The 26389-nt window shown below is 40.0% G+C and overlaps 1 protein-coding gene across 1 annotated transcript in view; it reads right to left on the bottom strand.

Moving 5' to 3' along the window:
• The window catches only part of rras2 (RAS related 2), a 40254-nt gene extending 16652 nt beyond the window's left edge, over positions 1-23602 (bottom strand). The window contains exon 1 of the mRNA XM_034680891.1: positions 23182-23602. Within this exon, the coding sequence (XP_034536782.1) occupies positions 23182-23283 (102 nt within the window). The 5' untranslated portion in view covers positions 23284-23602. The remainder of the gene's footprint in view (positions 1-23181) is intronic.
• Positions 23603-26389: the final 2787 nt, after the last annotated feature.

Genomic DNA, 26389 nt, shown 5'->3' with positions numbered 1-26389 from the left:
TGCTATACAAATTATGATTGATTGATTGATTGATTGATTGATTGATTGATTGATTGATTGATTGATTGATTGATTGATTGATTGATTGATTGATTGATTGATTGATTGATTGATTGATTGATTGATTGATCCATTTAAACTGACAGCTAGCTTTCCAAGCTGAGAAATAAGTGTCTGAAGACTGAAATCTCATATATGAAACAATACATCCAGAAAATACTCTACTCTCGGTGAAGCTCTGTGTCATTCATTCACACACTGAGCTGTGCTGACGGAGCAACAAAAACTGCTGCACTGGTTGAGATATCAAAACAAGAACCTGGATAGCAGTGACCACCACACACAAAAAAGAGGGGAGTTGCTCTCCAGCTGACAGGTGAGACACGCAGTTTGTAAAACTCGTCCGGTGGGCCGGAGCCAAGTGCATTAGTTTGGATTAAGGTCTAGTCGACTTCTTGCCAAACAATGTGGAGCCTGCCAGGTCACAGCCTCAGCTGGACGACAGCAGAGTGAGACTGTGATAATCATTTCTAACAACATCATGACATGACATGACCTACTTATATATTGTACTATGATTATAAATATGGCAGAAATATATGAAAGCATTCATTTCACTTGAAGCATTTCTTTTTAAAGCTCCTGTGAGTAACTTTTGCGCCCTAATCTCAAATATCTCCTTGCTTTGCAGCCTCGTCACTCACTTCTTCTGTCACCTACCCAGGATGTGGTTTTAGACAATAAAAATACGATAAAGAAGTCTATCGTCATGATGATGGTTTGCTTTTGTGGTTTTAATAAGAGACATCACTTTTAAATTCAGCATGTATCATACTCAGATCAAAAGTTCTCACAGGAAATGTTAGCGAGGACGCTAAAGGCTCGCCTCAACTCCACCCTTTTGCCTGTAGTTAGGATGAGTCAGCATTTCCAATATGACGACTGCCAACGATAGGCTTCAAAACTCTGCTTCAGGAACCAATGGGTGACGTCAAGGGGATTAGGTCCATGTATTATACAGTCCATGGTCACACTTTGAAGGGATTTTGATACACATAACCACCTGTTCACCTTATCCCCGAACAAGCGTTTGCTTAATTCTACTCCTTTCAATACATGCACTGTTTATTTGTATATTTTTAAAGCCCTTACAGGAAAGCTTCCCTCTTACATCGCAGACTTATTGTAGAGCCATTATGGATCTTACATGACTCGTTCTTCTGATGGCTGGCTAGGTCAGCGTTCTGCATTGATGCCCTTCACTCATGAATACCCTCCAACAGACTTTCAAGATGATATCTATTCACTCCTTTGCAGATTAAGACTTTAACCCTCCTGTTATGTTTGTTTCTCTGGAACAGCAATTTGTTTATTTTATTTTATTATTAATATTTTTTTATGAAGTGATGTTGATAAATTAACATGACACCTCTTCTGCCACATGCTGCCCAGATTTTTATGCAGCATTTAGCTAGCTTGGAAGGCACATATTACCTAAAATGGACTTTATAAAGGGTCAATTTGACCCGCAACACAACAGGAGGGTTAAACTGACCACTATGTCTCAAATTGTTTCTGTTTTAATTCATCTTTTGTTGCCTGTGATCTCGATGACATTGGAAATGAGGAAAACCTCACTGTCCTTTTGAGAATAAACAAAGGTTTTAAACTGAAATTAATTTCCTTTGTGTTGTAGTCTGCAGCTGACATTTTTCTAGAGGTTTAATGTCCATTTATGAATCATTACATGTTATTCATGAACTCTTGTCGTATTGAAATGGTTGAAATAAAGACAACAATCAAACCACTTCATGCACATGTATTTGTGTAAGCTACACTTCCTGAAATATTCTTCCTTCTCCACCTTTGAGGATTAATCTCTGGTCTCTGATATCAGAAGTTATCTCAGTTTGGGTTCAACTTTAGGATTATCTAAGCTCTACATACCAAAGTATTGTAGCATAAGCCACTGATTTAAGCATTAAGAAATTTGATTGAGTGCATCTGTGGATCACTTCCTGTCCCTTAACACACGCAGCTTTGACCTCTGCAAAACCTCTAGGGCTAGACCCTGAGCAGCTGTCTGTAATCACACAGCCACCATGAGGATTTAATGTTAGCCAGATGGAAGGGAAGACCAATTTCTGTGCATTGCTACACTGTCAGTCCTCCAGCATCATCAGCCTTCTTCTCATGCTTTGCAGTGTTCATGTAGGAATCTGTGAGCAGCATTGTTTGGTTGAGGACTTAAGAGTGCTTGAAGTGAGAAAAAGTGGAAAAAATAAGACAGAATGAAAGGTCTGAGGGGGAGGGAGAGTGTGGGCTACATGGAGAGGGAGAGCGAGAGAAACGGAGGGGGAGGGAGAGGCTTTAACTTCCTGTGGAAACACCCACTTTTCCCATGAGCTCATACAAACCAGAAAGGTCACTTATTCAATACCTAATACACAAGGAGAGAAAGGGAGCACACAATGTGTCCGCCGCCTTAAAGGGCCACCGGGGAGCTTTCTGCTAAAGCGGGGAAAGATTGAAGACTGTACACCATGCTGCAGAGAATGACCTGAAAACAACTCCAAATATTGAGTGACACTTTGAAAACTCTGCACCATATTGCACGGTCATCATCCACAGTTGTACTACTTTCATTTAATATTTACAGTCGGAAAATGCGGTCTGGGCATAGCACCGGCTCTTGGCTTTGTGCCGAATTAAATGAACCCATGCACATCACTCCTACAAGCTCATTTCATCCTAATGCGAAACAGATCAATAGCCCGTCCCTTTAATCACTGGCCTGTCCTCAAATGCCAGCAGAGCAGTGAAACTCTGCCCCAGCAGATAAACCCTTGGCATCACGCTCACATCCATCCAGCATCGTGAATTTACTGGAAATGCACATCCTGCCACTCTAACGTTAGAGGGTGATTCAATTTTCATTGTAAGCTGCAGAAATAATGGCCAAAATGAAAAATACATCCGAATTGGAGAAAGAATGGAACCATAAGTTTCAATCAGTTACATATGAAGTCTTTCTGAACACTGAAACACAATTCTGTTCACTTTGGACTTTTCAGGAAACAGGAAGCACAAGATACCGTACATACATTCGTGGAAGGTGTTTTGCTCAATTGTTCCCAGTTTTTAACTTTAGATAGATTTGACCAAGTTTTGATAACAGACTAGTCGTCCTCAGGTCTCAGCTTCTTCCTGTATGTAGCTCACTGTTATTGTCTTGGTGCTGCAACACCACTATAAATGTTGTTTATGCTGTTTCAGCATTTCTCATGATGTGATTATTTTTCAAGGATTGGTTCTTATTCATTATGTATCCATTTATAGATGAGAATGCATGGCACAGTGTTCAAAAAGCACAAATCAGTGGTTTTAAAGTCCCTGACAAAAGAATTTGGGAGTGACACCAGGGGTGGCCAACCCAGGTGGTCCCAGGCCACAGGGCCCATATATATATAAAAATAGTGGTTGAAAAAAGTTTTTGGACACCCTAAATATTGCATTGAAAATCACTCTTAGGTCATCAAGTGCAATTTATTTTAGTACAGTCACAGCCAGGTTTATTAATTTTTTGTTCAGTTTTGAACACATTCTCTGTTATTTGTTGACTTTGATACCGACAATGTTGAGAACTGACATATTTAAACTGTCAAGAATTTAGCTTTGTTAGTTTTTCTTGTAAACAATAAGCCAAAAAATATATAATTTGTATTATGTCTAATGCTTGAAACACAAAAAAGATTTTTACACAAATATTTCATGACAATATTTGTGATATTTGTTAAATTTTAAGGGTGACTTAAAACTTTTTTCCACCTCTATATACATCTCTGGCTGTATTGACTTAGACTTTAAACAGTGCTCTGTGCCATCAACTCATTACAAACATGTTGCTTGAGTTAATTAATCATCATATAAGTCTATATTTTGTAGACTGTGATACAGTTTTTTTTAAATCTTTTTGCAACTTGTTGAGTCGCCCACTGCTGGCCTTTCAGATTAATGCAGGTTTAAGACACTTCTACTTTGGCTTCATTTAAAGATCTAAAGGCTGCATCCATTTCACTGATACAGTCTGTCAACTAAACATACTGAAATCATCACATTTGGTGACCACCCTCAAATAAAAAAAATAATAATATTAATGAATTCAATTAATCTACAATTGCAGTCACTGTTTGACAACATGGAATTGCATTTTTCGTATCTTTTATAATGCCATGAACTTTCTGTGTCAAACTTTGGACTCTTAGCCATCATTTGATATTATCATAACTAGAGGTGTGCGCTTTCAGTTGACATAACAATTTAATGTTGTTACCTTCTACAACTAGTCTGAACCAGAATTAAAATCCAGTCACATTTAGACTCGTCTGTAAATTAGAGTTTAAGTTTCAGTTTAAATGACGAGGAAATTAGTCACTTCAAAACATCCATAAGTTTAATGACTTCATTGCTGAGGTATGGGAGTATGTCCATAGACTGTATAAAATATGGACGTAGTATCCGTGACGTCACCCATCTGTTTCTGAAGCACTGTTTTGAGACCAGTCGGCGGCGGCAGCCATATTTCTTCTGTCGAGCCAGTGTGACGTAAAGAGGTGGAGTTTGAGCCTCCTAGCCAACAGCTACAGTGTTCCCGCAGTCAGCTGTGCCTCTCATTTGAAGAATCATAATCTCAATATCTTCGAAGTTGGCGCGTTAAGGCTGATTTATTCTTCTGCGTCTCCCCTACGCAGCAGGGGCTGACGCAGACATGAGCCCCACATACTTGCGCGTCGGTGTGTCCGTGTCGCGCAGCAATTCTCAGCCGAAACGCCTGGGGGCAGTGTGGTCTCTCTGATAGCCGGCCGCCTGCTTCCGGTCCCGCTACGATCTCTGTTTACTTTTCCACAGAGTTTCAGAGCGTGTTATGTTAATCTACAGCTGATACATGTTGCTGTTTATCATACAGACATGATTACATGAAGAATAGAGAGGAGGAGATGAAATACATGGCCGATGTGCGGCCGATGCCCGGGATCCCGGAAGTGCTGTAAATGCGGGAAAGACAAAGCCGCCGAGCGGACCAATCACAGAGCTTGCGGTCCGCGTCGGCTCTACGGGGAGTTGCATTTTGGAGGAGGTGCACGTCAGCTACGTGCGTAGGCCTCGGCGTAGGTACGGGAGCTACGCGGACCTCCGGCGTAGGGTACGCCGTTGATTCAACGCAGAAGTATAAATCAGCCTTTAGAAAAAAATTCACCCCCAATTGAGAAATGAGCTATCCAGACAACACTCGTCTTTTGTACCAGGCTGTTAACATGTTTATTTCTGCTTTAAAGATTGTCTTTTTCATATTCATGTGTATGTGACTTCCGGAGCCAGCCTCAAGCGGATCCTCAATGAACTGCAGCTTTTGGCACTTCCGCATTGGACTCATATTTTTAGACCGGCGGTTGCCGCTTGAGTATAATTTCACAAACAACAAGCTCAAAAAAGAGACCAAAGTCATCAGATGATTAAATGAGCTGTGAGTGAATCCTCACTGCTCACACTGGTTTGACAGTGAAAACAACAGTAAGAGATACAAATGTTGCTTATAGTGTCTGTGTAAAAGTTTACTGTGTAAAAGGCGACAGAGATAACAGCAAATCTTAACATCTGTCAGGCTGAAATGCAAAAGAGCTGAAGCAAAAAGGACTTAATGATCATAAAAATATATATAAAACATTTAAGTTACATATTAATAAAGAATAAATAAATGATGCTTGTGCTTTGCCGTTGAAACACGTCCAGTTACAGTACTTCTGAATGGCTCAGTTAACACTCGGGGCTGTGGAGTCGGGGTGAGCACTCATGCAGAGAATAAAGCAGAGGTTAAATGTCCCACCAAGTAGGCCAACTCCTGAAACAGTCAACCCCCTGCTCCCCTTCTAACCTCTGTGGCATTAAGACTTCAATCGGCCTGTTAAATATCAATGTGTGCCGGACTCTGAACACTTTTGAACCTGCTCAAAGACGCAGAATCAAAGAGGTGCCATTTAAAGGCCTTTTCTGCAGCAGATCACTGAGTTCAAAGCCTCCTGTGTGCTTGGAAGTGGTCACACCACTGACTGCTCTCCATTTCGCAAATACATTTTGTTAACTCTGAGTGGGGACCTTTGTAAATACTTAAAAAGCTGTCAAACTGATTAACCAGAAAAACACAATGAGGAGAAGTGTACAAACCGCCTGTATTGTTCCTGCTGATCATATGATATCAACTAATGTTCCCCTTCACTGCATTGAGCCCCACCATGGACGGGTTATTCTTTATGGTCCTTCCTTGTTTGGGGAAAATAAATAAAGACTTGTTTTTTAAGTGTTACACTCAAAAAAAATATGCAGTGAGCAACCCCTGACTTATCATCAATGCCTGCTTTTGTAAGTGTGAAACCTTGGTCCATGTGACGCTATAACAGAATAACAAAACTGGAATAGATATTGAGGACTAATGAAACAAGGCGCTGACAAAACAGAGAGGAATGTGGTGGAGGAGTTCCTGGAGTTAGAGATTAAAAAAATACAAGGGCAAAAAATAATGCCTGTTAGTGTCTGACTATAAACATGAGACACATTCTTATCATCGTCATCATGTCTTTTTTGTTTGATTCTCAGCTTCATTCAGCTCTTCCTCGGCTCGCCTTTGAGCAGAAGAAGCTTTTGCACATGCTCACATTCACAAAGCTTTACTGTGACAGCACAGAGAGAGGACAGCAGCCACTGCAGCAGCCGTGAGGACAGAGAAACTACTGTGTGACTTTCAAAATCCCATACAAAGTCACTTAACAAGTGTGCTGCACAGTCTGTACTCTATGGTTTTCAAGGAAAACATATGACTGACCAAATAATGGGATGCTGATCAGCACTGACGACAAAGGCAGTTCACAGGATCTGAAAAAGTGGAATCCAAACTAAATTTAGAGAAGATTAATTATTTACAGTGAAGCAAAAAAAACTCTAGAAATGCCAAACGACTGGCACGTTACACAACTTTCCCAAATGCCAGACTTAACATAATAAATTCTTGCTTCTAAAAAGATCTGTGTGGAGCACCTGCAGCGCTGAATTCATCCCCTCCACCATCTCTACGCTTCCCTCTGCTACAAATGCTGAATGTGTGTTTCTGCAGCAGTATACTCTGCTGCAGACTATAACTCTTAGCATGGGGTGATATGTCAAAGGAAATGGGGCCACTCACTGGCATCATGTCAGATACACAGCATCATTACTGTTGTGTGCTTTTAGGCCTGCAGTCTTACAACACAGGCAGCAGAAAATGTTATTAGTTTAGCAGGCAGCTCCTCATAAAATAGATCTAATGGACGCATCTTCTCCTCTTTTCCCCTCTCTGCTGGCTCCTCCATGCCTGATTATCCAATGTCAGGGAAGATCTTTAAAACACAAGTGATTGCTATTAACAATTCTTTAGACCACATGCAGCATATGGGTGAGAATAAGAATACATCGAGTGATTTATTGTAGTAGCCTTAAATGCAGGCACAGGGAACAACGGATAACTCAACGGATAGCAACAAAAAGCAACAGATCTCAATCCAGTCGACTGATATTCAGGCCTGGTTACATCAGTGTTCAAACAGAAAATTACTTTAAATCAATGTAAACACACAGTAGAAAGGTGACCTCTAATTTTGCAATGTTTTTTTATTTACATCAATGGGAATGTTTGCCTTTATTGGATGGGGCAACTGAATGGAAACAGGAAATGTTAGGAGAAGAGAGTGGCTATAGCCTTTGTATGTGGGGCGCGCTTTAACTGCTACGCCAACCGGTGCCCCTGCAATTTTGCAGTGTTGACCAGTGGCAGCATGCTAGCTGGAAGTTAACAAGCTAGCTTAGTTGGAGTAAAAGTTGACTCTATATTATATATTAAATGTGTTTGTTTTCAATGTCCATAGGTTGAAATCACCCACCTGCAGCTTGTATATGAGTGACGTGTTACTGTGTTAAACCTACGCTCTTAAAGTTTAGGGTAGGAATGTAAACAATTAATCGAGTATCGATTAACTGACTGTTAAGAAATGACTCGAAACCATAGACTGTATAAAATATGGACGTAGTATCCGTGATGTCACCCATCTGTTTCTGAACACTGTTTTGAAGCCAATCGGCAGCAGCAGCCATATTGCTTCTGTTGAGCCAGTGTGACGTAAAGAGGCGGGCTTTGAGCCTCCTAGCCAACAGCTGCAGTGTTCCCACAGGCAGCTGTGCCTCTCATTGGAAGACTGGTAATCTCAATATCTCCGAAATTGCCGCGTTAGAAAAATTTCACCCCCCTCACAGTGAGAGGACATCGAGAAATTAGCTATTCAGACTACACTCATCTTTTGTACCAGGCTGTAAACATGTTTATTAATGCTGCAAAGATCGTCTTTTTCCCATTCATGTGTATGTGACTTCCGGTACTTCCGGAGCCAGCCTCAAGTGGATCCTCGATGAACTGCAGCTTTTAACACTTCCGCATTGACTCATGTTTTTAGACCGGAGGTTGCCGCTTGCTCAAAACTAGGGCTGCCAAGATTAGTCTACTAGTCACGATACTTATTTAATAATCAACGTCATTGTTTATTTTTTGAAGCTTTGTTTTTCTCTCGAAACTGCTGCTGTACCTCCCGCTGTCTTGTCTGCCTTTCTGTCCTTGACGCACATGCGTACTAGTGCTAATCGGGGTCAGCCGTGATGTCTCCGGAAAAGTTATGCCCAAACAGTATCATGGCTGGCTAGCGGGCTAAGGAGCTCGAAAGTTTGGGAGCATTTTTCCAAAATAAAAGATAAGAATGTGCAATGCAAAATCTGCAAGGCAAAACTTGCCTTCCATGGTAGTACGACGGCGATGCACGAGCATCTGAAAAGGAAGCCCGTCGTGGCTGATTCAATTTCTGACGAAGAGGGACAGTCGTCTCGGTAAGCTAATTGGCTAGTTAGCTGCTAACATTAACGTCAACAGTGAGCTATTTACTTAAAAAATGTCGGAAATGCTGCTATAAGCTGCAAAGTTCATTAAAAGTTAAATGAACTATCATCTTAGTTGTCTTTATTTTTAGTTAGCACATACCTTAAACACTTAAGCTGGAAACGAATAATGGTTAGATAAGAGCAGCTGCATGCTGGTGCGATAAGCTGTAATTTACGTAAGATCCGATAGGTTGACTAATCACAAAAATGATTGATGACTAGTCGATTATCAAAATAATCGTTTGTGGCAGCCCTACTTGAAACACGCACCTTTGTTTTCAATTTTCCTTCACGTGGGAAAAAAAACCACATGGTCTCATATTACATTCAGCTATCAGGGAGGTGTTTTTAGTTTAAAGCATGTTTCAATGTGATTCACCTGTTAAAGGAGACGCTCAGCAGGCGGATGCGGCTGTACGTCAGGTTTCCACATGGGCTTTTTAAAGAGGATCAATGCAAAACTGCTGCCAGCAACGACACAGAGACACGAAGGTTGAAAACTTTAAACAGGACATTTCTCCACCTTAGGATACAAAGCCAACAGACTGGTGGGAATTGCTAGTACGCTATGTTTGCAGAGCAGCAACATCAGAGCCGTCTAGGCTTTTCTACCGCTGGACTGATTATGACCCGGGTGCGCTCCTGTCGTTGATACTCAGCGTTAAACATGTTGCACCCATATTCAATACTGTCAGTTATATGAATTTTTTTGCTGTAGAAAATATAATTTAGGGGAAAAACAAGGTATTTGGCATTGATTTTGACGTAAGAAAACTCAATGGTTTTTTTTATTGATTAATCTAAAAGTGATCGTTAACATTATCAAAAATCGATCACAGAGAATACTTAAAATTTACATCCCTAGTTTAGGGGATATATTTTCTTTGGCGTTCATGTGGCGATTTCTCCAGTGTGGGTGAGTTGATTTGTGTGAGCTCAACTTCCATTCAAAGATTTAGCTCCTCATGTTTTTCTTCATTTATTTTGTAACTGAGAAGATAGCCAAACTAATGTTTACAAGAATCTATTAGTCACTTTGTCACCAAGTTCCCAGAAGCAAAAGATATTTGCAACACTGCATAAAATCTAAGTCAAGTTCCAATCAGGCTGTTTTCAAGGTTTTTACTGTCCTTCAGGAGGACAGCGACAGACTAAAACTCGTCAATAAGATATTTGATGGGGGTTGGAACTCCATGCTTACGAGCTTTGAAGCATGCTGGAACAAGCAGCTTGGGAGGCTTGGCTGCAGGAGGTCAATGTTTTGGTAAGATATACCAAACACACTTTCTTAGACAGCTGTTGGCTTGGTTGAACACCGGCGTGTGCCAATTTACTATTCTGAACAGCAACTGCTGCTGAAGACACAGCCCCATTTGCTGCGTGTGTTAGATCAGCAGAACAGTCAGACAGCAGCTGTGTGACTGACTCAACAAAACTCTGATATCTCATAGTGGATCCACACATGTACCTGATGCTGACTGAACAGCCTCTCTGATTATCATCTGCTATCTGATCAGAAGGAGACACACTCAGGAGCACGAGTCACACACGGCCATTGTTGTCAGCACATTCGGACAGTGAGTCGTGCTGTAGGCTGCTGTCACCTGTTGAGGGGTTTGTCTCATACCAAGCCTCACCTCCCCCTGATGGACAGCAGGTGTCCCGTAGGCCTCTGGACACTGTCTCCATGAGACATGCCAAATGTGCACCAGCTGCCTGGCAGACAGTAGAGAGCCCGGCATCACGGACAAGCACAGATGTATAACAGGAACCATCGCTGTGTTTTACAATCTAATTCACTTAAAAAGATGTCCAAAGAACAGCCCAGACCATGCTCTTAAAGTGACGCACATCATCGACTGAATCAGCATCATATAAAAACAGCACTCACATAAGTGGTGTGCCGATTTATGAAGATCACTCCACATTAGAAAGATGAACATGTAGCATATGTTCGGACTGCTTTTCGGTGGAGGAGTGGGTCGCTGAAATAAGCAGTGTTCAGTTTCCCATAGCCAGAGTTGTTGTTATATGACTGTGAGATGAGAGAGCTGATACTGTGGACAGTTATTCTGAAACAGACACATGTGTGAATACAGAACAAAAGCCACAAAACAACAGAGAGAAACCCGCTGCCCTCGCTGTCTGTCTGACTATCTGAGAGGCAGTGACCGGAAAACAGGCGGGGGAGGGAAATCGCAGGTGAATATATGATTCTCTTTTTATCTATCTGAGGGGAATGCTCAAAGTGAAAGTACATGCGATAGTTTTCAGACACATAGAATAATTATTGATACGTAGCTGTGTTGCATTTGTAGTGCACTGACTCACTGTAAGATTGAATAAAACATTGGAGTGAAAGTGAAGTATGTTGAGATCAAGCTCTGAAAGACAGGCTTGTTTGCAGAAAACAGCAACTGCGTCATTCTTTTGTGTCTATTAAAACAATAACCATATAATACATGATCACTTCACTTCATAAGCAAAATTATATTTAACCGATTGAGGATATATTGAAAATACTTAATAATAATAATAATAATAATAATAATAATAATAATAATAATAATAATAATAATATATAATACCAGTGACACTCAACACAGCATTTAATGTCTAATATATCTGAGAAATTACAAAATAATTTGCAAAAATCTCCTACAAATATGTTCCTGAAGAGGCATAAATTTAATATTATTCAATAGAATGTGTACATGCATATTTTTGAATGAGACTTTGAATTTGCAGTTTTGTCTTCATAGCCACAGAGACGTTCTGTAGGTTGATGAGATGCCGTGCTCATTGAAACTTTAGCCACAGCTGTTGCTATATTTGTAACTGTATTATTGCTTCTATACTACTTTATGTGACTCATTACTTGGAAATGGTGAGCAAGAATAAATACAAACCTGCATGCACGCACGCTTTTCCGTCTTGCTTGTGCGGCTACAAGTGAGCGTCTACCAGCAGGACCTCTGTGGTCAGCTCCCTTCGTGTTGACGATGTAAATACCACACATGTATACAGGTGAAACAGAGCTTTTAGGGGAAATTTGAGACGGGCTAGGATGTAAGCAAAAGCTTCAAACATTCAAAAGTCTGATTGTTAACAATATCCGATCAGAGTGGAGATGATTAGACTGGGCCTATAAATAAATATAACAAAAATATAGATATATAATCTGGTTTTCAGACCAACAGTTTAAGAAACTTTTTTTAAATATTCTAAAATGTCAAATAAAGATAAGAAATTATCTGGAAGTTCAAATGCAACGACACATACCGCAGATTACTTAGTTAATCACTTCATTGTTTAATGCTGCTAATCCAGGAATTAATCATTTTTGTAAACAGGAAGTGCCCAATTCAATCAACCAATGGAATTGAATGAGTAATAATCTGACTAAAAGCAGTACTCAGAGTTGTGATTTATCATTTTCATCTACCACTGTAGACGTTTTTCTAGATTTCAGGCTTCTTTAGAATCGGAAACTTAATCTACACTACCAGTCAAGAATTTGGACACACCTTCTCATTGAGTGGTTTTTATTTATCTAATTATTTTCAACATTGTAGATTAATACTGAAGACATCAAAACTATGAAATAATCTGGTTTTGCCATAATATGGATTACAACAGTAGTCAAATAGGGCTATCCATTGTGTACTAACCCTACCTCTGAACAACACAACTGATGGTCTCAAACACATTAAGAAGGCAAGTCATTCTACAAATGAACTCTTGACAGGGCTCATGTTCATTAGAAACCATTCCAGGAGACCACTTCATGAAGCAGACTGAGAGAATACCAAGAGTGTGCAAAGCTGTCATGAAAAGAAAAGGGGGCTACTTTACAGAATCTAAAATATAAAAATATATTCTGGTTTGTTTAACTCTTTTTTGTTGATTAAATAATTCAATATATGTTCTTCTTCTTTCATAGTTTGTATGTCTTCAGTATTAATCTACAGTGTTTCAAATAATTAGAATAAATACAAACCCTTGAATGAGAAGGTGTTTCCATACTTTCCACTGGTAGTGTGCTTCTACAGTTATTTTTTACTCATAAGTGAATTTCAGTGTCCTGGTATGCAAAATAGTTTCACTCCAATTGAACAGGTTGTGAAAAGCAAAAACTTACTAATAACAAAACAAAAAAATTGTCAAAAGTATATCGACTAACATCTGCATATGCTTATAATAAACCAATTGATGCAATATTAAAAAATAAGAGTTTAATTTCTGGTATTTAATGGTCTTATAATGATGGAAGCATACACTTCAACAGCCTCAGGGATGCATACAAGCCAACCCTTCCTTTTTCAAGCCTTTGATTGTAATTCAACTATTTGCTCTCTTTTAATTTCCTTACTTACAGACTTGTGCACACACGCCCCAGGATTTATTAGTATTGCCCTTACTTGTGGCAGATAGGAAAAGATAGAGAGACACAAGGGGAAGAGAGAGATAGGAATGGTCGGAACAATCATCTGATCTCAGACCTGTAATGTCTAGCAGGCAACAAACCAAAGTGGACCACACCCTCGCCTCCAGCAAACAAATCTGCTGTGCACAGCACTGTGCACCGCAGAAAAGATGCTTCAAGAGGAATGGAAATATTTCACACCAGCTTCTCTGGAACTGGAATCAGACCGAGTCTGTCTGATTGTTGAACTCAAGAATTTGGATGTGATTCAGGTGTGTATGAGATCGGTGGACAAACTCGGACTTTTTTCAACTGAAGAAGGGAGTCAGATGCTAAGCTAAGCTATGAACACGGAAGAGTCAAGGACAGAGACAAAGGTGTTATTCCATTGAACGAGACAATGCTGGTGAATTCTGAAAAGAGAACTCATTCATGAAGACCAGAACACAGAATGAGGACGCAGAATGAGGACGCAGAATGAGGACGCTGAGTGAAATCCATTGTGTTTCAGCGAGTATTGCCTTAGTTGTATGTATTAAAATGAGAGCAGCCAGCTTCATTCTGCATGTATTCACAGGTACAGAGCATTCTACAGCAGAACAACAGATGTAAACAGAGTAAAGAGGTAGTGAATTGTGTGTGCATGATTTGTGTCATGGTGAAACTACTCTGTGAATTTCTTCTTATTGACAATGGATCCTTTTTATCATTAAAAAAAATGAAAAACAGGATTAACTGGAATGAAATAAACACAAAAATATTCCAAATTCAAGTTGCACCATTTGTTGTCATGATGTCTTTATTCTACATTTAGCTATTGCCCCCTCAAAGAGCGCTCTTCCTCCCAGGACAGTCATTAGTTTCTCATTAGCTTGGAGCTAAAGGGATGACCTGATCGTCTCCTGAGCTTTCCCAGATGGGTGGGAGTGTCTTTAAAGATGCTGAACTCCCACTTTGCATCAACATTCCTATAGTATGCCATGTGGCTTTTTGCCAGACTTATCAATGTATTTAAATTAGACAGAAAACATAAAGCCCACAGATGGCTCCTTGGAGCGGCGATGGTTATTACAACACACACACACACAACACATAAATAAAAGATGGCTGGCGAAAAACAATATTTCGATTATGTATGTATTAACTTCTGCGAGTCTTCAATTGTCCATTTACATAAATATGAAAGGAACTAATATCTATTTCCTCCTACTTTTGCTATGATACTGAAACGTTCAAAAACCAGAGATGCCACACCTAATAACTTTGTGAAGAATGGCATGTGAGCTATGCACCACCACTGTTACCTCAGACCCACATAACCACAATCATTCAAAACCGACTAGTCTAAAACACAGCTGGGCAACGGATGGCACTAAGCATGCAAAGTTGCATTTTACCTTGCAGTTGAAGGCTGTGATAATTACTTAATTCTGATTGGTCAAACCCATAGACTGTATAAATAATGGACGTAGTACCCGTGACGTCATCCATCTGTTCCTGAGCGCTGTTTTGAAGCCTATCGTCTGTGGCAGCCATATTGGAAATACTGAACAAACTTAGTGTGACGTAAAGAGGCGGAGTTTGATCCTCCTAGCCAATAGCTATGTGTTCCCGCCTGTCAGTCAAGTCAGTCATGTCCTTATTTGGGCAAAACCTCATAATCTTAATATCTTCTGAAACGTTGCGTTACAAAAAAAATCACCCCCCGTACAGTGTGTGCCGATAGAGAGATAAGCTACGTAGACTGAAGCCGTTATTTGAACCAGGCTGTAAACATGTTTATTAATGCTGCAAAGATCGTCTTTCTTGAATTGGTGTCTATGTGGTTTCCAGTGTTTCTGCAGCCAGCCTGAAGCGGATTCTCGATGAATTGCAATTTATAACATTTACACATGGGCTTCATAGTTTGAGACCGGAGGTTGCCGCTTGGTCAAACCCCCTTGACAACAGTTATTCATTCTGAATAGGAAAAGCAATGCAACCTGATCGCACCCCTCACACATCAAATCAATCTGCAGAGAGGAGTGACGGCAGATCTACATCTCTTCCTGTTAACAATCTGACAAGCATGTTACTTTCCAATAACATCTGTGAACATCCGATATGGAGGATATTTTTTATGTTACCCTCAGTTTATTCAGAGAGCACAACAATGGCTGACCAGTCAACAGAGGGAGGATTGACATGCACCAAATCATGCTGGTACCAGAAATCAATCCTTCCACCAGAGGACTGTAGTAGTTTTATAAGAAGAGAGACCAAATGATAAGATGAAACAAGATAAGCCTTTCATGAACCCCAGAAGGGAACGTTCTTCTTGTAGCGGCTCAAAGACAGAAATAAGTACAGATGTTTAAAATCTTACAGAGATGAATCATGGTGGCATATGTACTAGTTGCAGTGGGCACTACTGTAAATATTACATATAACTTTTGAATTATTTAACTAAATGCATAACTCTCCTGAACTCGTTGGCTTGAGTTGGAGCCTCCTTCAACACCACATCTTCTCCTCTCAGACCAAACACTCTGCACTAACATTAACCTGTCATAAGAAGACCAAAGAAAGAAACTCTTTAAAAGAACAGACCCATGCCAGGTGGAACTTGGCTTCAATTTCTCAAAAAGGGTTTGTGGGAGAAGGTGATGCCGTGTGTAAGAACTGTGACCAGAATAAGAGTTAAATGACGGTGACGGGAAAGAGAAAGAGCAGCACAGTAAAAGACTTTGTAGTACTGAGCCCAAGCTTTAAAGAAAATGTTTTCATCTGACTGTTTAGTGAACACCAGGGTATGAAACTGATATTAATATCAAAGTGGATCCGCACCTTGTTCTTGAAATACTCTTTGATGCAGCTGTTACACACCTGCATGTTGTTTATAGCACACAGAGAACAAGTCGTTTTCTTTTATTTTTGAGAACCGGATGGATGATTCACAAGCAAAGTGAAACCGTAAACAAAAAAGTAGGTCTACAGGAATTTTTTGCAATTTAATAACGTGTGATAAGAACTACACCCAAGACAGTCACACTTTCTTCTCTGGGTTCTGATGCATAAAGGCTGCTTCTGCAGCTTTTAACACAAGGCTTGCATGTGTGTGATTTTTTTTAATTTGTTGAGTGTCTTGCCTTTATTGTGATAGGACAGCTCAAGAGAGGCAGGAAATTTGGAGAGCAAGAGGGAGGGTTGACATGCTCCAAATCATGGCGGTACTAGAAATCCATCCTTCCACCAGTACGAGGACCGTAGCCTCAGTAAACTCAAAAAGCCTCTGTTTTATCAACATAAGTAAAAACATGTAGCTTCTATTATATTAATTAATTCTTTTTAAATCATGTAGTTTTAACACAACATGCAAAATCCTTAAAACTACAAGATTGCTTTAAGTCAACACAACCTAACGGGTTTAGGTAGGAATCCCTTCTGCATTACCTCTCCAGAGCAGAAGGTGTCAGTAACGTGCAACAGGCCCTATTCATCAGCCAAGGTAGCGTGCTTCTGGCAAAGAAGAGCCATTATGGGGAGTTGGGAGAGATCGCCTGTGACTGACTGTAATTTGGGCGCTGGTGGCCTAGCGGTCTAAGCGCCCCGCGTATCGAGGCTATAGTTCTCGTCGCAGAGGTCGCCGGTTCGACTCCCGGCCGGTCGACCATTTGCTGCATGTCTTTCCCAGGGGTCTAGCTCGCTCAGCTGGAAGTGAAGCTTCCACAAAAACTCCTCCCCCTGGTGGCTGGCTGCAGTTTAGGTCAAAAACTCCATCTCCCCCATTTATTTGAATGGGGCTGCAGTCAAACTTTTAAAAAATAAATACACGTCGCACGAATGTTCCTCACATCCGTATGCTGTGGTGATATGTAGTTATCATTTGACTGTTTTGTGTTCAAGGCCACTTTTTTCTGAAAGTTTCTTTTTTTTATTAAATTAGAGGTTAAAAAAAACGGGGCTTTACTTCCGGATTCACTTTGATTGACAGCAACTGTAGAGAGAAACTCCGTAGGATCTCGGGACGCTACGCTGTAGGGCAGAGCTGGTTACCGTGGGAAAAAAGAAATTACCGTGGCAGCACAGTAATTCCTTACTGCGCAGAATCTGGCAGCAGACAAATTTGCAAGATGTCAGCGTTCTGGAACGGGATATTTTGGCTTCAAAACCGTACAATGGGAAAAGGCGGAGCGACGCTGTCCATTTTATGTTCAGTCTATGGTCTTCCCCCACTCTCTACTCCCCATGTTTCCTGTCTCTGAGGCAAAAAAGCCCAAAAACATAACTTACAAAAAATAAATTAAAAAAAGAATAAACTACCCATAATCATGTTATACAAGTTATTGTGGCCAAAGACAATTAAGTCAGATCCTACCTTTGTAAATATGTTGAAACAACCTTTAAAAATTAAGTTGGACCCAAACATTGCAAATAAGCACTACTTTATGTTCACTCAACATATTTACAATTAGTTGGTTTAAACAAAATTGTGTCCCGCTAAATGAAAACATTTTAATAAGGTGGAAATTAATTCCATCATTTTATTACGTTCACCCAACGAATCATTTCTTTGAGTGTACATGGGACGCCTGCTCTACAAACTGAGCTAAACTCACACCCAACATATTTTGACTTTATGGTTATTAAACAGCTTATCTGCTCTAATTGTGGCTTTGCTGCGTGAGAAATCAACAGGTGAGCCTCCTACAGAGCTAAACAAACAACACACTCTCATCACCTGCACTCACAGGCCCACACACACACCAGGCCCACCTGCCACAGCTGCACAACCTACACTTATGAAGAGCTTTACGTCACATGGTTAAATCTTCTACTACAAAAACAAGATAGAAATTTCTTGCTGGAGGAGAAATAAAAATGTGTGCACTCAGTCGTTTGGCATGTCAGATATATGAGAGAATTACAAAACTGCCTGAATCCAAAAATGGGCTGAGAGTGTGTGTGTGAACACGCAAATGAAAATCATAAACTAACATGCTCAAAAGCATTGCTGCAAACACTTTGTTTAACCACTTGTGGCTGTTTCTGAGAAATGCTCATGACATGGCGCCCACTCCGCATTCAGCTGCAGCTCTACTATCATTACCACACCTTGTCTCCACATGCCCGAGCAGAGCTGCCTTTATAATACATGTGTATTCTGTTGAATTGCCACTTATGGCAACATTCCTCCCAAATGACCTCATATACAGAGAATCAAAGCCATGCTAAAAAATATGAGAAATATGTGAGAACAGAGTACAAGAAAGAGAAATGAGAAGGTCACAGATGTAGTTCTGTTGTAAATCAAGCAGAGGTTTACAAAGATCCTCATCCTCTCTGATTGATCAGTCAAGAAGTTTAGACTGAATCTCCAATGTCAAAGGCTGCCAAAGCACTAATATAAGCATGCATGTGAGCTCAGAACACCATGCTTTAAAGCCAGCAATCAGATCACACAACATCTCATTACAAAGTCATCTCATCCTAACTCCTGGAGTGTCTCTGTGTAAATAAAATCCCTGTTTGATGTCATTATTTGTGGGTTAAAAACAAACCTACAGACACACTTCACACTTCACCACACACGCAGTCTTCACATGGCCACTGTGAGTCATGTTTTTCCTCACTTGGGACACTTCCTCCATTACGGACGTCACATTAAACGACACACTGTGTACCACAACTTTTGTCAGATGACTCAATGTTATGTCATCTTGGTGCTATTTCAGCTTGAGTCAACTGCCTGGCATCAGGGTGGTCAGCAGCTCGAAGAGACCTGCCACTCTGATACTGCAGGCGACATCATCTTTTATTATCTGAATCACTGGGATTCCTTACATCAGCCCAGGAGTCTGTTTCTTTTTGTTGTTGAAGACTTTGCTCAGCGGAAGGTCTGAAACCTCAAGAGCTAAATAAATAGTGCCCATAAAAATCAAGCACGGGTATCTGTGATGTGTCAAAAAGTGGCATGCAGTGATTCAAACTGCATAAAAGAGATTGGCTTTTCTTTTCTTTTTTATTTTAAAAGTTAAACTTTTGGGCTTTTTGCTTTTATTGATAGTACAGCTGAAGAAAGACAGGAAGGGCGGGGAGTAGAGAGTGGGGGAAGACATGCAGCGAATGGTTGCAGCCAGGTGTCGAACCAGCGACCTTTGCGACGATGATTATAGCCTCTTTATGTGGGGTGCTTAGACCACTAGGCCACCAGCGCCCCTGATTTGGTATTTCATGTTAGATGAAATAAAAATGATTCAAAATAAGGTGTTCAAAAAATGTTTGCAGTACCAAAACTAGGGGTGAGTATTGCCAAGAACCTCACGATTTGATACGTATCACGATACTTCGGTCACGATACGATAGTATCACAATATATCACAATATTGTGATATATTGCAATATTCTACACAATAAACTAAGAAAAAATAGGGATGGTTTATTTGTAAATCACACAATATTACTCAAAATTGAAACAACAAATTAAGTCAAAACTATTTGATTGAAAAAAACTTTTCCACTTTATTGTTTTTGTAATACTGAAGTTGTATTTTAGTTCCAACTCGGCTAAAATGTGAATTTTCATTAATTGCAAAGATATCGATATTAAGAGTTGAAATATCGATATCATATTGGAGGTCAAAGTATCACAATATATATATATACACTTGTGCTCATAAGTTTACATACCCTGGCAGAATGTATGATTTCTTCTGTTGTCTTTATGATATAAAAAGAGTAAACACAGTTGTTTGATAAAAATTTTGCTTCACCCCACCACTAACCATGAGTGAAAAATAAGTTTTCTCTTATCATTCATATTCTCTGAAAAATGGCCCAAAAAAATCACAAATTTTGCCAGGGTATGTGAACTTGTGAGCACAACTGTAAATATATTGCAATAAAACTCAGGTGTCCTTTTTGGTTCTTCAGTGAAAGTTTTCCGGTGAATGAAGGCTGAAATGTGCTGCTTATTTTTTCATTTCTTAAATTAAAGTCTGTTTGTACAATAAACATTGCAATCAGATAATCAGAAAAACAAACTAGCTTTTCAGGGTGATAAAGAAACTTTTGACCCATGCGGTGTCGCTCTCTAGTTTTAGTAAATGAGCAATTTGAAGGTGCCTGATCTTTATTGGAAAATGTGCTGCATTTTACAGCACATATCATAAAAGTAATAGCGCAATAATTCTTGTTGAAAATAACATCAAGCACTTAATTTTTTTTGGCAAAACACGTAACACTAAATCTAACACCGTGTCAACCTTTCCACTAAAACATTCACACACACACACACGTAGCTCCAGTGATTCAGGAAGCAGGTCATATTTTTCCATACAAAATCTAGAAGGCCTTCAGAGCAGCAGTGGAGGGGACTTCCTCTGCTGAAGGGCCAAATTCCACATGGTCCATGACCATTAACCCACCCAGGGTGACTCAGACCCCCCACCCTTACCAACTCACTACCTCCCACAACACTCAACATAAAGTTCTGGGGGAAGCCTTCACTTCAAAACCAGCTGTTAGGTCTTTCCCCTCGTGGCATGCAGCTTCTAGAAAGTTCTGATGAGGTTGTATGTCCCTCCTCCTGCTGTCAACATCTTAATCTCATTCGCTTTCAGGACACCAGATACGCCAGCAGCAGGCTTTGGGGGGAAATGTGAAGACTGTACTGTACAGTACATAAGAAGTGGATTCTCAACCCCAGTCCCAAATGAGTACTGTAAAAAATGGAAATATACATTCATTCTTTCTTCTGTTTACTCCTCAGATTAAATTTCATAGCACGATGCAGCAGCTTTATAATATCTTCAAAGAAACTGTAACAAGTAAAGTTGAACTCGCTCACCCAACAGAGAAAATATGCTCAAAGTAATTCAGGTATAGGATTTGAGTTAGCTGATAATTATTGATGCTGTGTATTATTCTGCAAGGAGACCTATTAAGGCTTCTTGTTTCAGGTAGCTAAATCTCTGTTATTAAGGTAATCAACCTTAATGTTAAAATGCTAGAAACAAGAGTGCAAGAGAGTAGATTGTAAGTGTTATTTTCTATCAACGTGGACAATCTTTAAGCTAATTCTGGTGTAATCCACAACACAATATGCTGATTTGATTGTGTGTTTCAGAATCAGCTCACAATGCCTCTCTGCTCCGGGTCAGAGAGGTCAGTAGGCTACGTCAAAAATCTGTGCCACAGCTATCTGATCCCTTTTTTTCTTGGTATGCAGTTAATAAGCTTTTTGAACCCTCATTAGACACAACTCCCCCCCTGAAACACACACACACACACACACACACACACACACACACACACACACACACACACACACACACACACACACACACACACACACACACTGAAAAGCTTTTAACCCCCCACTCTGAAACGTGTGCCAGCCTACTGTTGTCTGAGAGAGTGGAGACATGCAGCTGCCCGCAGTCTGGTCAGTAACACAGTGACACCAGGGGGAAACACACAAGGCAAAGGGCAAAGTTTGTCATCTCTTTTATACCCTGTGTGTGTGTGTGTGTGTGTGTGTGTGCGTGTGTGTGTATCTGTGTGTGTGTGTGTGTGTGTGTGTGTGTGTGTGTGTGTGTGTGTGTGTGTGTGTGTGTGTGTGTGTGTGTGTGTGTGTGTGTGTGTGTGTGCTTTCCGGAAAAGAGCCCTTGCCTAAATGACCATTATGAAAGCCTGGAAGGTCAACACTCGGCAGAGTATGTCTGCAGTATGCTGGAATGCAACCAGGGTTAGATGTGAGGGGTGAAGTGTTTGCACGCCTCATTTGTGAGTTTTGTCAAGTAAACTGCAACAAAACACAAAATCTGACATGTTGAAAACAACTCTTTTCAGTGAGGATATGTAGTCTAATAGTTAACTTGCTTGACTCAGTTGGAGACTTCATCAAAACACAAGTTAATCATCTATCAGTGGACTTTTTTGTGCTGGTGCTGCTGCTGCTTAAGTTTAAAGGTACCCAAGCTGGTGCACAATTTACACAAAAACTTATATTTCAATGACATGTAGTCCTGTTTGGTGGCTCTATTGTGGCACTACTTTCTCTCTGACAGTATCAGTGCTCTTTCCAGTTCATACTATCTCAAGAATCAAGATAGCTTTATTGCCAAGTGAGCTCACACACACAACACCGGTACTTAACAACAAGACAGTAGGGACAATAAATACAGAATCTGAATTAAAATGTGCAAAGAGAAGTCTAAAATTATTATTTAAAGATATTTGCATAAGCCAGAGTGCACATTTAAGCAGATTACTATAATAATAAATTATGGATTAAATGATAATATTGCACATGAGATCAAACATCTCTCTTTTTAAAGTTTCAACACATTCCTACTCTTTGTTTTTGGCTCTGTAAGGCCTTTGCACACTTAATCTTGCTGTTATAACAACTTTGCCCTGCAGAAGCTTTGCAACAAAGTTCATAAAATAGGACAACTCTGCAGCCATGTATGTAGACCCACTTTTCTTTCTCTTTTGACTAGCGGCTATGAAGTGCAAAGTGGAAGTGGATCTCAGCGTGTTAAAGTGACAGCTCCTTCTCCTTCTTCCTCCTTTTATTCATAAAAACACTGCTCCTTTCGATACATAGTTGCAGGCCTCGACAAAGTAGCAAAGAAGACAGACTCTGAGGTTCCTGTCTCCGGCCTCCCCTTCAACCAATCTTTCACAGTGTTTTCGGAGAAGCTTGCAAATCAGAGCAATGGGCTGAATTCAAGGAGAGGGTGAACGCTGCTGCTACTGACCTGGATAAACTGGATAGTCAGGGCTGATTTCCCGACACCGCCACCTCCGACCACAACCAGCCGATACTTCTCCTGCACCGAGCCGTCCTTCCAGCCTGCCATCGAGGACACTTCGCCTTCGCCGCCGCCGCCTCTGCGCTCTGCTGCCGGATCACCAGTGAGCAGCAAACACCCACTTTTTCAAAACTGAAGAGGCCCTGCAGCGGAGAGCAGAAGACAACCGAGCCCAGAGAGATATGCTGCTGAAATGACTCGTGGGTCGGTGTAGTCCGTTTAGTGCACGGGTAGATAACGGGGGTCCCGGAGCTACGGGCGCCTGTCCATACGCCTGACCGTGTTTCAGCCTCGACAGCACTGCGATGTTCAAGCTGTGGTTCCGAAAGTAGGAGTGAGCAGCCAGGCCAGTACTAATGTCTGGCGCTAGGGGCCCTTCTACAAGCTGCGTGTGACTGCCTCCAACACCCCCCCACCACTCAACACACACACACAAACACACACACTCATAAGCACACACACACACACACACACACACACTCACTCTGCAGCCCTGTCCTCAGTGTAATATCATACTCCCATGCAGTCACATTCCTGTCTCTATAAACAAAAGCAAAGCATGTTTACTGTAATTACAACCAATTATTCACACATAGTAAATAATAATAATAATGATAATTTTATTTGTAGAGCACTTTTCAAAAAATAAGTTACAATATCCAGAGGCGTTGCCAGGAATTCTGCCCCCCCTGAAAAGATATCTCAGTAGGCCCCATCACCACAGCCAACCCTACAGAATAAAACATTGCTCCTATAATACTGGTTTATTTGCATTTAACAAAAATATATGCTTGAAACTATCCAAGCTAACTGACTCAAATCTAAGTTACATATCAATATCATTTTTTTTAACAATTTCTCCAAATGTAACTGCACAATATTGACCTTCAGACTGTCCACCTCTTTGAACAAGATGAAGCCAAGTGACTTATGAATAACAAGTGGGCATTATTTGGTATAATCTAACTTCGTGAAGTAAAATAAAACTCTAAAAACCTACAGTTTACTTTAAATCAGATTCAGCCACACTTGATGCTGTGAAAATATGACAATTCCCCACTTTAGGCATGAGACGCGCATCTCACGGAGCCAAGACTCCTCTTTTTTCCAGAAAGGAATTCTGAATGTTTGTTTATTTATTCAGGCAATTGTAGTTGTCTTATTGCAGTTATAACAAAACAAAAGAAAAGCGTAGTAGAAAACACATTTTTTTCAGGCCCTTTAAGGACCCCCCTCCCCACTTGGGCCCTAGGTAGTCAGTCCCAATTTCCCCCCCACTACGACGCCCATGACAATGTGCTTTACACTGACAGCAAAATAAAACAGGCAGATCATAAAAACACTCAAGTCAAGATAAAGAAATACAACATACTTTAAAATACATACAATTCCCCTAAAAGAACTATACAGGAATACAATTACAAAAATATATTTCTTAAGATAGTTGAAATAAAATGAAGTCAAATAAAATTCAGATACAATCCGGGAAGGCTCGGCGATAAAAGTTTGTTTTAAGAAGGGATTTAAAGGTGGCCTGAAATTAATCAAAAATCAATCAATCATGAATCAAGAAATCTTTATTGCCAAGTGAGCTCGCACACACAAGGACTTTGCCGTGGTGAATGGAACACTGGTACTTAACAACAAGACGGTAAGAACACAACAAGACAGTAAGAACACAACAAGACGGTAAGAACACAACAAGACAGTGAGGAGACAACAAGACAGTAAGGACACAACAAGACAGTAAGGACACAACAAGACAGTAAGAACACAACAAGACAGTAAGAACACAACAAGACAGTAAGAACATAACAAGACAGTAGGGACACAACAAGACAGTAACAACAAGACAGTAACAACATAACAAGACAGTAGGGACACAACAAGACAGTAACAACAAGACAGTAACAACAAGACAGTAAGAGCACAACAAGAAAGTAAGGACACAACAAGACAGTAAGGACACAACAAGACAGTAAGAACACAACAAGACAGTAGGGACACAACAAGACAGTAAGAACACAACAAGACAGTAGAGACACAACAAGACAGTAAGAACACAACAAGACAGTAGAGACACAACAAGACAGTAACAACAAGACAGTAAGAAAACAGCAAGATAGTAAGAACACAACAAGACAGTAAGGACACAACAAGACAGTAGGGACACAACAAGAAAGTAAGAACACAACAAGATACTAAGGACACAACAAGACAGTAAGAACACAACGAGATAAAAAGAACACAATAAGACAGTAAGGACAATAAATATAGAAACCTAAAACTAAGCTTAAACATTCTAAATAAAAATTAAAATACAATCTGTACAAAGAAAGGTATAAAAGTACTTTTTAAGATATAAATAAATAAATAAATTAGCCTAAGCCAGAGTGCAAATTTTAGTGGATGAATATAATAATAAAATATGTTATAGAATAAATTACAATATTGCACGTGGTTGTTGAGATATTGCACTGGAAATCAAGGATTGCACATGTAGTTGAACATGAAGCTAAACTTTCATAAATGCAAAACCTCCAACTATAGGGATATTTTTAAGTATTACATTTCTTCACATAGGTGATCCTGCAGGCATATTGTGTCAATAACTGTGTTGTAAACGTGTAATTAAAATAATAAAGACGTGATTTGGTAAACTTTGTGATATATCCTAGCCTTTCCCACTTTTTCTGAAAAATACAGTAAAATATAAAAAAAAAAAAAAAAACAGGCACATTTGAAAACAAATACAAACATATTTTCACATGTTCTTGTTTTAAAATCTTCCTCTTATGATTTAGTTGTTCTTTTTCTATGTTTACTGTCTTGTTGATGTAAGCTGGAATTTCCACTATGCTGTAACTAAGACACATTTGAGGATGTAAAAGTTTCTGCCTTATTGTGATATTCCATGATTAATTGCAATGCATGTTAGTTTCTGAATGTTGAACTCACCCTTTGTCCTCTAAGTCACAAGATTTTTTTATACTAATCATGCATGTCATAAAGAGTCTGACATAACGCAGGTTATCTTGTACTTTGAAATAGTGCCACAGTAACTCAACTAAAGAGTGACTGACTTATTGGACTCGTTATGACATATGTTCAGTTTCATCACTTCATCAGATATGACAGGTTTCATGTGTACAAG

This window comes from Notolabrus celidotus, chromosome 3 (assembly GCF_009762535.1).
Source record: "Notolabrus celidotus isolate fNotCel1 chromosome 3, fNotCel1.pri, whole genome shotgun sequence".
In the NCBI taxonomy this organism is placed as follows: Eukaryota; Metazoa; Chordata; class Actinopteri; order Labriformes; family Labridae; genus Notolabrus; species Notolabrus celidotus.
Note: the sequence above shows the minus strand (reverse complement) of the source record. Positions and strands in the feature narration are given on the sequence as shown.